The 12,549-nt window shown below is 41.6% G+C and overlaps 1 protein-coding gene across 1 annotated transcript; it reads right to left on the minus strand.

Annotated features, from left to right (window-relative positions):
- Positions 1 to 7,533: 7,533 nt before the first annotated feature.
- On the minus strand, positions 7,534 to 10,478 carry p2ry1 (purinergic receptor P2Y1). Its single transcript, XM_083984685.1, has 2 exons — positions 10,231 to 10,478; positions 7,534 to 9,892 (listed from the first exon to the last, which is right to left on the minus strand). Exon 2 carries the CDS (start codon positions 9,861 to 9,863, stop codon positions 8,802 to 8,804), a length of 1,062 nt encoding a protein of 353 aa, XP_083840811.1. The 5' UTR covers positions 9,864 to 9,892; positions 10,231 to 10,478; the 3' UTR covers positions 7,534 to 8,801.
- Positions 10,479 to 12,549: the final 2,071 nt, after the last annotated feature.

A 12,549-nucleotide genomic window follows, 5' to 3' on the forward strand; every position in this document is an offset into this window, starting at 1 on the left:
ATTTTCAAGTAAATCCGGGATGAAAGTGGGGTAGTTTTTTTGCATTGGATAATGCAGGCACACGAATAATGCGTCACGCTGCTCACGATTCAGCAGCCACTGATATTGGATCCGCCATCCGCCAATCAAACATCTGAGACACGCTCGGTCTCGCCCCAAACACTGAATATTCCGCCTACTCGATAACGACCAATCAAATTCGATTTCCTTACTCGGGTAAACTCATGCGGCAACTAGTGGAAACGCGTAGTTGGAGGCGCGACAAACAGGACAAACGGTCAATTCTGAACACCTTTAAAGGTTACACCATTTTCTGAGCCATGATGAAGAGAGGTCCCTCCATGTGAAGGAAGAGATATGTTTCTATGTGTGTTCGTTTTTTAATAGAGATGATAAAACCAAACATCATACCTTGAAATCACACTGGGTTATATGAAATGGTATCAGGAAATGCACACTTCTTTGCTGCAGATTCTGACTTCCTGCCCAGCTTGTTGCTTTTGTGCTGAGTGATTATATAGAATTTAGAAGGCATGCACAAACATGTGCAGATGACATTATTTAATAAAACATTATAGTCCACAATGCCGAAATGAACGTCAGTATGGCATCAGCTGTGTCTACATTCACATTAATCCTTTCAAACAGTGTGAGAAGAAACGATTTAGAGAGGGAGAAAGAATTTCAAAATGTTTACAGATTTGTTTGTGGCTGCACAATAAACACAAACAACACTTGTCGTGCTCTCATGAGAAGATACGAGGTCCCGACGTGCCCCTTTGCTCTCTCTTCCCTCTTCAGCCAGGGAGCACATAGATTAAATGTAAGCAGTGCTCCAAGTGTTTGAGTTTGTCCAGTGTTTGTACAGGGTACTGTGCATTGCTGGAATAAAAGAAACTGAAACTGAGAAAAAGGAAGTACATGTACTGAATGCATTCTTAAAAAGTCCTTGGACTCATTTAAAAAAGAAAAGTGCACATTACACCAAGGTATTATTATGTGTGTTTTTTTATGACTGGACATATATAACTCCTGTGTGGATAAACGGGTTTCATCCAAAGTTGAATATCTTATTTGCAATATATCATATCATATCATATCATATCATATCATCATTATCATACATGGTGAAGGAGACAAATTAAGACTGTGGAGTGCATTCATGGTAAAACCTGAAGAAACATGGCAGTTTTGATTGTTTGCATCCAGGGAGTTATTAGAGTAAAGTAGTATTTGCTTCTCCCTAATACATTTGTGATGGATCTGCAGGGTCATATAATATCCCAGGGATATAGCATGCAATGGATCCCTAAGCTTCTACTGGTTTCCTTAAGGAAGATGATAATGGACTCGTAAATACTGCTGAACAAACTCAAGTGCTGTTTCATAAATGCCACTCAAGCCAGAACTAAACATTAATGACTCTTCATGGGAGGTTGTAATCCCTCACAGAAACAGGGTTGTCTTTCCCACCACACACAGCTCAGGACCTGTCTGACGGTGAACCAAAAACTGTTGAGGAGGAGTAAACCTGTGAAGGCGAACGTTGACCCAGCTTCTTACTCAGACTGCTTATATGGTTATGTTTCCATTATTTATAAGTGCTGTATAAATAGATATATGCCTACACATAGCTTGTTGCAAAGCCCTTTCCTTTCTTACAACAAAAGTTTATTCACACTCTGTCACACACACATGCTAACACACCATGAGTACGGAGCGGATATAATCTACCGGTGCATAAACTTAAGTCTTGAGAGATTTATCATCCATCTCACAGTGGGGCAGTGGGCAGACTGACAGGATGCCAGCTAATAAAAGCATTGGACTCCAGTGGAGTGCATAGCTCATCACCCTCAGTAGCTTTACAACTTGCAGACAAGCTGCAGGCAGAGAGGAGCCCGTTACATACTTAAAAAAAAATGTCTTCTTTATTTTGTTACTGTTGTCTTCACAGCAGCCTTCCACTTAAGTCCTCTGTATTGATTCTGACATTGTTGTGTGAGATATTTCTCATGATCTTATTGAAGTATCTTTTTGAAGAAATAGACTAGACAGCAGACTAATGTTATGAACTGAAGGGCATAGCAACAGAACATGTAGAAGCTTGTTACTGAATCACCATACTGCCATATTACAACATTTTTTTTTGATTGCATAAACACTAAAATCAAAAGTATTACACAATTATTAAAACGTTACACTCAATGAGTAAAACATCAGCCCAGATTTGCACCACTATTACCACAATGTCACCCGCACACTTTTTGCAAAACAATACATGCAGTGATTTGCAAAACACTAAACACACTTGTACATTAGACGCAGAAGTATATCATGGTGTCACTTCCTTCCAAAACATTGACTGTTAAACAACCACACCTATGATGCAAATGATTAAACACAACCATCAGGTACCCAAACACATTTGCTTAATTGTCGACACACCAATCAGGTTAAAGCACTATAAAAAAAAATACAGCAGGTGAGTTCCTCAACCAAAATGGAAGGGGTCAGAAATGCATCAGATGCAATACATTGTCATCTGAGACAATGAGTCATTCCACCACTCTGGTCCAGAACTGCTGTCAACACCATCCGCAGTTTACAGTATATTCTCAGTTTCTAAACCAATCAAAGAGTTTTTTCTTGGCATGGCGGTGGAGGGTTTCAGTCTCTGGGCCCAGGTTCAGGTTCCCTTCATTCAGGCCATGGAGGAGGCCTGTGACCAAACTGACACTGCAGATGTGCACGAATTCAACATTCAAAACTCCACACGTTGTCTGCACGGGGCCAGTGAGGATATCACCTGTGATTTTGATGAAATTCTCTGGCCTGATCCAACTAGGTGAAGAGATAATGTCCAGTTATGTCTGTACTGTATTTTCAGTTTGTTTCTTTGTGGGGGGGGGGTTATTTTGTTTTTTTTCATTTGCTGAGCTGACAGTGTTATGAACTCTACTGTAGTAGCATAAAAACTGGAACATGTGTTGTTGACATGTTGTCTGTTTTAGGTTTATGTAGAAAAATAAATAATATTTTCATCAGTCCGCAGCATTGGTCTTGTGGTGTCTGGTGAGTGTGTTGTATAACAGTGTATAACTGGTTCAAACAGAATTAAGTCATATGAAATGTGTGTTTCAATATGGTAACAAACGTATGTTTTTGTTTCTTTTAAATAAATGAGTGTATAGTTTTTACAAGAGTGGTTCATTTGGCAAAGGACCTCAGGTGTTCTGCTGATTGGGTGTGCAGCTGTACTAATTGTGACCCTGTTTTCAAAATTCTGCGTAAGCAATCAAAAAAACAAACTGTGATCACCTTTTCCTTTTCAACATCCATACGGTATTTTGTTATTGTTTCCTTGCTTGTTTTTTTTATGTTTTCTACTGTTTTCCCTTCCCCATCTTCACCACACCTACACATTCTGTATCTATCTCTTCAAAACTTGTACCATGCTCTCAGTAAATCTATGTAGGCTTCTATTGTTAGCTCGCTTTTTTTCTCTTAGTGCTTCTTCCCCTGAAGGTCTTTCTATGACTACTATCTGTGCACATTTGGTATCGCCCAAGTTCTTACTTGTTCTCACACCTTGCCTTATCATTTCTCCTCCCTGTCCTTTCAAGCAGCAAGCACCCTTTTTATTTAGCCTCAGTTCATTTCAGAGCTAAACTTCATATCTCATGACTCTTATCAGACAGGCCAGGCCGTCTGCACTCTGTCTCACAACGCTCTTGTCGCCCAGCTGTGTCAGTCTGTTTGCAGAGCCACATCCTGTGAGAAACATTATCAGCTTTACCTTTTCTTTTTTTTCAAAATGTATATTGAATAAAACCTATGGGATGAATATCAAAATAGCTTGAAAAAAATCCAAACAAGCCATACCACTACCAGGCTCGCAGATGTTGATAAGGTTAAACTGCTTTGTGACCCCATTGTGTGAAATCAAAGATGTAGGTTTATGGATGTCAGCCAGTAAGCCGATCGTTCAGATTGATCAATGACAAGGCAAGGAAGCGGCAGAAAATCAAGAAGAAGCCAGACAGGAGTGGCAGCAGAGATATTGATCGCAAACTTATGACAACCAAAATATGACAGCCCCTGCTCTGTCTCGCACACACCCTCCTCTCCCAGTCTAATCTGTCTAATCCTTGCACACCTTACAAAAGCGGTATTGACACAGTTTTGTACATACATTACATTATGCACATTTATATGTATTTGGCACAGATTGTTTTTGTTGTATTGCTTCTTTCTATTTACTTAAGTCTAAACTCGTAATATTTTCACTTGCAGGAGTGCAAGCAATAAGCATGAGATTGCAATAAACCATGCAGTTAAAAATTATGACAGTACCCATCTATTGTTATGCTGACACCATCTGTAGAGTAACAAAGCGTCTTTCAGTTTGGTTTTACATGTCCATACAAGTCTCGGAGCAAGTCTATATTAAGCTTCACCTCTCAAATGTGTACGTCTGACAATATGATGAACGGGAAATTATTTCTTGGTGTCAACAGACCAGCACCAGAGGCGACAGTAAACATAATGCATCAAAGAAACCCGTTTCATTTCAAATAGCTTTTACTGTCAAAAAGTAACCTTACCCTAGGCCATTGATACTTTTTATAGCACATCATTCATTCTTTATACGTACATGTCTCTCTTTTTTTTTTCAATCATGTCAGTATTGTCCCGGACGCTGCTAATGTTGACATTCAACACAACAGAGGTGGAAGATTACTATTTTATAATAAAATTGAACTGAAATGTTTACAAAATTCTTCTCAAGACTCATTCCTTCATCTTTCTCAACTTTCGATTTATTCTATTATTTGTACATGCTATTTTTGTTTTGAGCTATATATAAAATGGTCTATCTATCATTAAAATACAACATTGCATTTACTTCATAATTGTACTTCAGATCAAGTGTAGTGCATATAATGTTAACAGGTGTTTGTTTACCAGTCTAGAGAAAACACTGAGTTCAGTATCAAACTTCATTACTTCCCGTCTATTTTCTCCACCTAAGTTAGCAAGTCAATCTGCTTACAAGCGAACCTGCTGGTTGCAGCCCTTGATGTCACCAGGTCCTAGTGGCATCCAGTCTGCTTGAAGGGTAAGCTGTTGATGCTAATGTTGCAATGCAGAATACAAACCGTACCAACAGTGCAACATATTCCATCCAAACAATACTGGGAGTAAACATAGCCTACTACAGTATAGGTGGAATGGGTTGAGTTTCATGAACACCGTTCATAGACATACCAAATCCAGTTCAGATTACTTTTTAAGTCCTCCTGTTGGCATGCAAACAATGCTCCATGGCATAGCCTCACATGCACACACACACAAAAACCTATGGGGTTGCAGATTGCGAGCTCTAGGAAAACAGGTTTGAGTGATACAGAATCATCTGTAGTCTGTGAATAAGTCTTTGTCATCCACTTTCACACATGGGTGATCAAGTTCAGTAGCAATATTAGATTATTCTCTGGTATAGCCTTTTTTTATCAAGCCTGTAAAATTGACTTTTAATGAATTGACTATTAATCTATGAGTGTGCAACTGTGTGCCCTGCCTTACTAGAGCTTCATTTTGTTATACAGTACACCTGCAGATTCTTATGATCTGTGACCTCAGACTCGCGGGCAAACCTGTTTGCTTTTTGGGCATGCATCAACAGCCTGAATCCTTACACAAGTATTTTGATTGCCACCTACCTGAACAGCAGTGTTTGGTCTGAGTCAATTGGATCAGACTGTTGGCTAGTGTATGTTTGGTTACTGTGGAAATGTTCTCATGTTTTATTCTTAAATCAATCCCCAACATGTCAGTCCATTTTGATATTCCTATGTATGTGCAGCACAGGACCTCTGCTGCGAGGTCTAGTAGTTGATATTAATATTAAAGAAAATATCAAATTGCAAAAAAATATTGTGCACAAATGCAATCTGTCCTGGAAGTATCAGAGGGCTTCAAGTTATTGCATGTTTCATTTATAATACAACACCCAAGATGTGGGAGTTTATTTTGTCTCACGTGGTTTTTGTAGCAGTGTCACATGGTATTTATGCGCTGGATGCACGAGAGTTTGCAGCTTAATCACAGCACTGTGTATCACATGTTGCTTACAAAGGACCACACATTGACATATTGATTCTGTTTGGTTTTTGTGGTTAGCGGTAGTTTTTGTTTAAAGCAGACAGTGCCCCTGTGATGGATGTGGTTGTCCCAGCTCCCACTGTAAATCTCTAAGAACAAAGCTCGGTGTTTTTGGTTAGCTGTCCTGACTGTGATTACTCTGCAGGGCCCCCACTCTAAAAAAGCCACACACACACACACACTCACACAAACACAAACTTTGTTGTTCACAACTGCCATCACTCTTCACACTCCACTCTTCCCTCTGTCCTCTGCTGTGTAGCAGAACTCTCTCCTCCACAAACCCCAATGGTCCCTGAAGGAGGTGAAATAAAGCGAACAAAACCTCGTCTTTCTTTCTTTTCTTTTTTTTCTAAAAGAGAAAAGAGGTGAAAGGTGTCGGATAAAGGGAGGAGGGAGGAGATACTGGCAAGCATCCAGACTTTCTGCAAGTCAAGATTCGACACTCAGGTTCAAAAGCACTGATTCTGGCTCGAAGTTTGGCGCTGGCTGAATCCAACTCAGTCCCTTTTATCAAATCACGTGTACAGGGCATAGAGGATGCATATGCCACAAATAGAAACAGATACATGTGTATTAATATGCCTGTGGTCCACGAGCGTGTCACAGTGGCTACCTTTGATACCGAAACAACAACCGGTAACCAACAAACGGAAATAACGGCTAAAACAACTACCTAGCTGAATAAGGTCTCCATTGCCTACGGGCTCTCCAACAGAGAAACACACACAATTTGCCAAAACCTGCTATGCTGTTTGCACCTCAAAGCAAGGAAATCAAAAGCTGTTTGTATTCATGGGCCCCGTTTGGAGGAAGAGGGTTGGTTGGTTTCCTGTGCCCACAACACCGTGCTGCCCCGGGGTCCTGGCAACAGCCTCGACACCCCTGTCTGCATCAATAACCCCCCACACCATTGTGACGGACACAAAAGCTGTCTTAGGATAAGCCAGGAGAAAAGGTGCCACTCTTTATTCCTCCCTCGTCCCCTCGCTTCCTCCTGGCTCTGTTGAAAAAAAAAAGTCAACAGTAGCACGGAGAGAGAGAGAGAGAGAGAGAGAGAGAGAGAGAGAGAGAGAGAGAGGAGGGGGAGCAGCGAGAGGACACAACTCTGCACGAAATGCCTCCGAAAACCAACAGTGTTTGCTCACACACGACAGTGCATACATTCGACTAAGAACACGTGCAGCTGGTGTAAACATGTGGACATAAATGCCATAAATCATCAGAGAATTTAAATCACCCACAATCTTTGAGGAATTATACATCTCATTACACTGTCTGTCATGTTTTAAATAGAAAAATTTATTGACAAAGATACTGGTGGCCCCAAATATCCCATACAGGTGATTCACTTCCTTTCTTGACAATACCTGACCACATTACAGATTTACAAATGTATTAGTAGAGACATCAAACATCTATGTAGTCCAGGGTAAAATATATACTGAGAGAACTCCACAGTCATTTCTCCAGAGTAACTACAACAGATACGTACAAAACAATGATTACTGCCAAAACACAAACACAGTGCAGTATTTACTTTGAGGTATCTCATACAAAAGAAAGTCTTCAATATCGGCGTAGACACAAAGCAGGTGACTGAGTGTGTGTCTGCTTCAGCTCATTGATAAGCTATTATTCCACATAGGTTACAATAAAGAGTTGAGCAGTTCCAATCTGCTGTGGCTATAGACAGCATTTCACTGATGAGATCGGATGATAGACTCATGCACTAAGGATCTGGATTACTGATACTGACTGGAACAAACAACACAAATTCATCTGGAACGTCACAACATCCTGTACAAAACATTCATTATAGTATCGTATACACAAAAAATACTGTAAGTATTATTTTCTCTTTTTTTCAGTAGGGAGCAGGTTAACAAGGGAAGAAAGACTGTGGTAACAGAGCCGTTGCAGACCTCAACCTCATAGCTGTCAAAATTAAAAACTAGTCGACCACATTCCTCACACAGTCAATACTGTAATAGATGCGGAAAGAAATGAGGAGTAAGATAGATAGGTAACCCTCGGCGCAGAGATTCACCGGTCATAGTGCATTACAGTGTCTGCATGGCGCATCCATGCAGCTATCTCGCGTTCAGTGCATTTTTTTCTCCTCTAAAAGCCATCCCAGGTACACTCCCTTAACCACAGGTTCCCACCTGCTTAATAGCTATTGATTAAGGATCAGCTCGGTGGCCAGAGAGAATCCATTCTCAGTCCAATTTTTCCTGATCAAATTGATGAACAGGGCAGTACAAGCTGAAGGGAAACCTATTTTCCTCCGGCTTGTCTGATCATGATGTTCATTTAGTCCGAAGTGTAAGCAACACTTAGTATTTAGATAAGAACAAAGAGTGATGGCTCCAACATTCAGAGTACAATACATGTAAAGGACAATACAGTACGGTAGCTTATCAACATCGACAGGCTGCAAGCTGCAAGCGATGGTTATCACAGGGTTAAATGCAGTATTTATCCTACAGGTCTATAAACCATCGTCCAGTTTATTCTACAATACAGCCTTCAGTCTAGACATTGCATTTATTCATTCAGTATCAAGTCCACTGTGTTTTCTAAAGCTAACAGGGATCCACGCCCAGTAGCAGGCACACAGAGGTGCCCTGTCACAGCCTCCGGTCCCCATTCTCTACATACTCTGCCAGGCTGTTGAGCGCCGTCTCCTCGCTCTTGGACTGAAGGACAGTGTCCCCCTTCCTTGAGGGCTTTTTAGTGGCCCGTGACAGCTTCCTCCTGAAGGTATCTCCAGCCAGGAAGTAAAGAATAGGATCCACACAGCTATTCAGGCTGGCCAGCCCACGCGTCACCTGGTATGTGGCGTAGACACGGTTATTGAACTCACACATGTCAGGGCTCTGGAAGTACAGCCGGGCCCTCATGTTGAGGTTCTTCATCACGTGGAAGGGAAGGTAGGAGACGGCGAAGACCGCCAGCACGATGATAACCAGGTGGATCGATTTCTGCCGCAGGGGCGCGTTGTTCATATCATTGCAGATTAACGCTTTGACTATCATGCCGTAGCAACAAAATATAATAATAAAGGGGATGCAGAACCCAAACACAGTCAAAGTCATGCTATAGATGAAATAACCAGGTAACTCATCCTCAGTGGTGGTGTCGTAACAAGTGGTTGCATTGCGCTTTAAGCCGGTCCTGGAGTAATAAAGGATCGGGGAAATACTTATAATGACCACCACCCACACTAACACACTGGTTATTACTGCACTTTTCTTCTTCAGGCGACCCAGAGACTTGAGTGGGTGCACCACCCCGGTGTACCTATGAACACTGATGCAGGTCAGGAACAGAATACTTCCATAAAGGTTCACGTGGAAAATGAAACGTTGCAGTCTGCACAGAACATCCCCGAATATCCAGTCCGTCTTATTGAAGTAGTAGAAGATGAGGAAGGGTAGAGAGAGGACGTAGCAGAAGTCAGCCAGCGCCAGGTTGAACATGTAGACAGAGATGCTGCTCCAGGGTCTCATGTGGCACACAAACATCCATATGGCCAGGCTGTTGCCCACCAGCCCCGTGATAAAGACCATGATGTAAACGGTGGGCAGGTAGTAGAACTGGAAGCCCGTCTTGGTGAGGGAACATCCTCTTGAGTGATTGTGGAGATCTGTGACATTCAGCAGGGAGGTCAAGTTCAAGTCAGTGGTCATGGTGTCAGGGGCAGAGGCAGGTCGTTCCGCTGCAGGAGAGGGATGGACAGATGAGGAAACGTTTGATGTTTAAACCTTATGTGTGTGTATTTGAGTGCAATTACAAGTATAGACATAGGCTAGGTTGCTGTAGGCATTTGGTTACAATTGAAATGGCATTTGCATTCAAAAATCAGTCATGCACAGACTCGACGTTTAAGCTCCAAACTTAATTTGGCTGAACGCCTACGTCTAGTCCAAAATACACACACACGCAGAGAGAAAAAACACACACACATAGAGAGAGAGAGAGAGAGAGAGAGAGAGAGAGAGAGAGAGAGAGAGAGAGAGAGAGAGAGAGGAATGATAAACGTATTTCAACACTCACCGTTGAGATAGACTTGTATTCCACATTCCTATAGCCTTCACAGTTGCAAAGATTTAAGTAAACACGCGGATGGGGCGTTACGCGCTGTCAGGTGTCTTCATTCCGTTTCCTGTTGGAAAACGACTAAAAGTTGCAACGTCCTTCGGGTTTGTTCTGAGGAAAGAAAAAAAAAAGTCTGGCGGCGGTTCGTCCTGAGAGGGCGACGGTTTCCCACAACAGCGGCGTTGGGACGCAGCAGAGAGACAGCTGCAGGCTCTGGCACGAAGAGCAGGAATTGCAAGCAGGCTCCGTAAAGCGAGAGGAGGCTCTTTGCGCTACGGAGAGGGGAGGTGTGCACCACACTAAACCACAGAGCAGCTTCCCGACTCCAAACGCGCTCTTTTCTGTTCCTCCCTCCTCCCACTGGACGCGTATCAGACCTGACCTACCGGGTCGGGCGGTATAGATTGTTTGGAAACATTAACATTCACCTTTTTTTTCAGCCACACCAACAGCTTATCAAGATTAAAGCTAATTTTTTACTGACGGCGCATTCCCTGTCTAGCCAGGGGGATATTTAACATTTAGGCCACATAACATAAATGCTGTTTCAATATGAGAATTAAAGCGAAATGTAAATGATTAGGCCACAAATCACAGTGAGAATGATGACTCCAAAATGTTTTGGGGAGGCGATACTGCACAGCAGTGTCAAGAAAATTCATGGTCTTTATTATCATTTAAATTGGAAATGTGCTGAGCTGTAATGCGTTTGGTTATTGGTTTGTCACTGCAACTCACATTTTGCATTCAATATTCCTCCACAATTACACTGTCAATGCAGAAGAGTCATTGTCCAGACAGGACACTGATTAAAATCGAAATGAGGAGGTTAGACAGGCCAAAAACATAAAACAACAAGAATATATTTCTGTTCTTGTACATGGAGCTGGTCATTTTGTGTGTCTCCCAAGAAAAGGCTGAGACAGAGAGCCGGACGTGTGCGTGACAGCAGCCAAGGACAAAGCAGACACCGTGCAAGGAGCAGCAGACAGAGGATGGTGGAGAATAGCCGTGGACTGAGAGAGCCAAAGGTTAAGTTAATTATGCTATGATGCCAAACATCTTAAAAATGGTGGAAAGCAGAGTGAGCCAAGACTTAAGCAATAATCTAATGGATGTTACTAATAAGATAGAGCATAAAAGTCCACCATAAACTTGCTAGATGTACATTATGGTCCATCAGAGCATATTAGGTGAGGAATAGTTTGTTGAGGCTTTTCTGAAGCTTTCTTTCTCCCTCACAAAAGGAAAGGTGATAGTGAAGCAGCATGTACATTTATTCAAATAATGTGTAGATTTTAAGTTTTCTAATATTTTAGAGGGTATGTGTACATGGGGGCTCCTGGACGATGTCCGGGAGGCCTTTAATTATGAATTCCAATGAACTGTAGCAGAACACTGACTCATTCAGCAAGTGTTTTCAGGAAATTCCTCCGTAGATCAATTATTTATACAAAACCACTACTGTATTTTTCTGGTTCCTCCTTCAAGCCTTTTGCATGTATAGTAAAAAACGCTTTAAAAAAGCTAGCCAAATAGCCAGTGCTAAATCTCCATGAATATTAATATTTACCGTTTGAGTTTTGATAATTCATCTTCTTGCTGTAAGGGATGAACTAGGCAATCCAATTGTTTTACCCCATATATACACATAGATGCCGCACGTGCATGGTTTTACCCAAGTAACAAGTCTGAATTTGTGTGTCCACCATCTTTATTTTCTCTGTACAACAACAAAAGCACATGAACACAACGCACTGGAAAATACCAGGTCACAAATGGAAAATACCATCTGCACCATAGCACATGAAGGCAGCATGAGTCCTAATTGGGGTTTATGTATTTGCATGTGAATGTAAAAGAAAATATTTGAAGGGAATAATGCAAAATAAAAAAATTCAGATTTACATTTGAGCTCATTTTCCCACAGCTATCCTCCTTCCTCACCAGTTTGGACAACAGTTGTAGATATTTAAGCTGCTGTAAAGTTTCAGTGTTATGGAAACACGCAGCATAACAACTCCCATAGGAACATAATCAGTTCAAAATATCTAACAGTGTAAGTACATCTGCCAAAACACAGAGAGTGATGTGGTTTATCCTTTCTGTGCAGAGCAAACACAACAAGTGTGCAGCGGTTGGCACCGAGGCAGACTTCCCAATAGGGCATTTAGATTGCATCTGCTTATTCTATCCTCCCCTAAATACCTTGATATGCCTACCGAGCTGCTAGTGTTGTGTCAGAATAAGTTAAAAGGAAAAGCAAAGTTGTGATAT

Source organism: Trachurus trachurus (assembly GCF_905171665.1).
Source record: "Trachurus trachurus genome assembly, chromosome: 13".
NCBI lineage: Eukaryota > Metazoa > Chordata > Actinopteri > Carangiformes > Carangidae > Trachurus > Trachurus trachurus.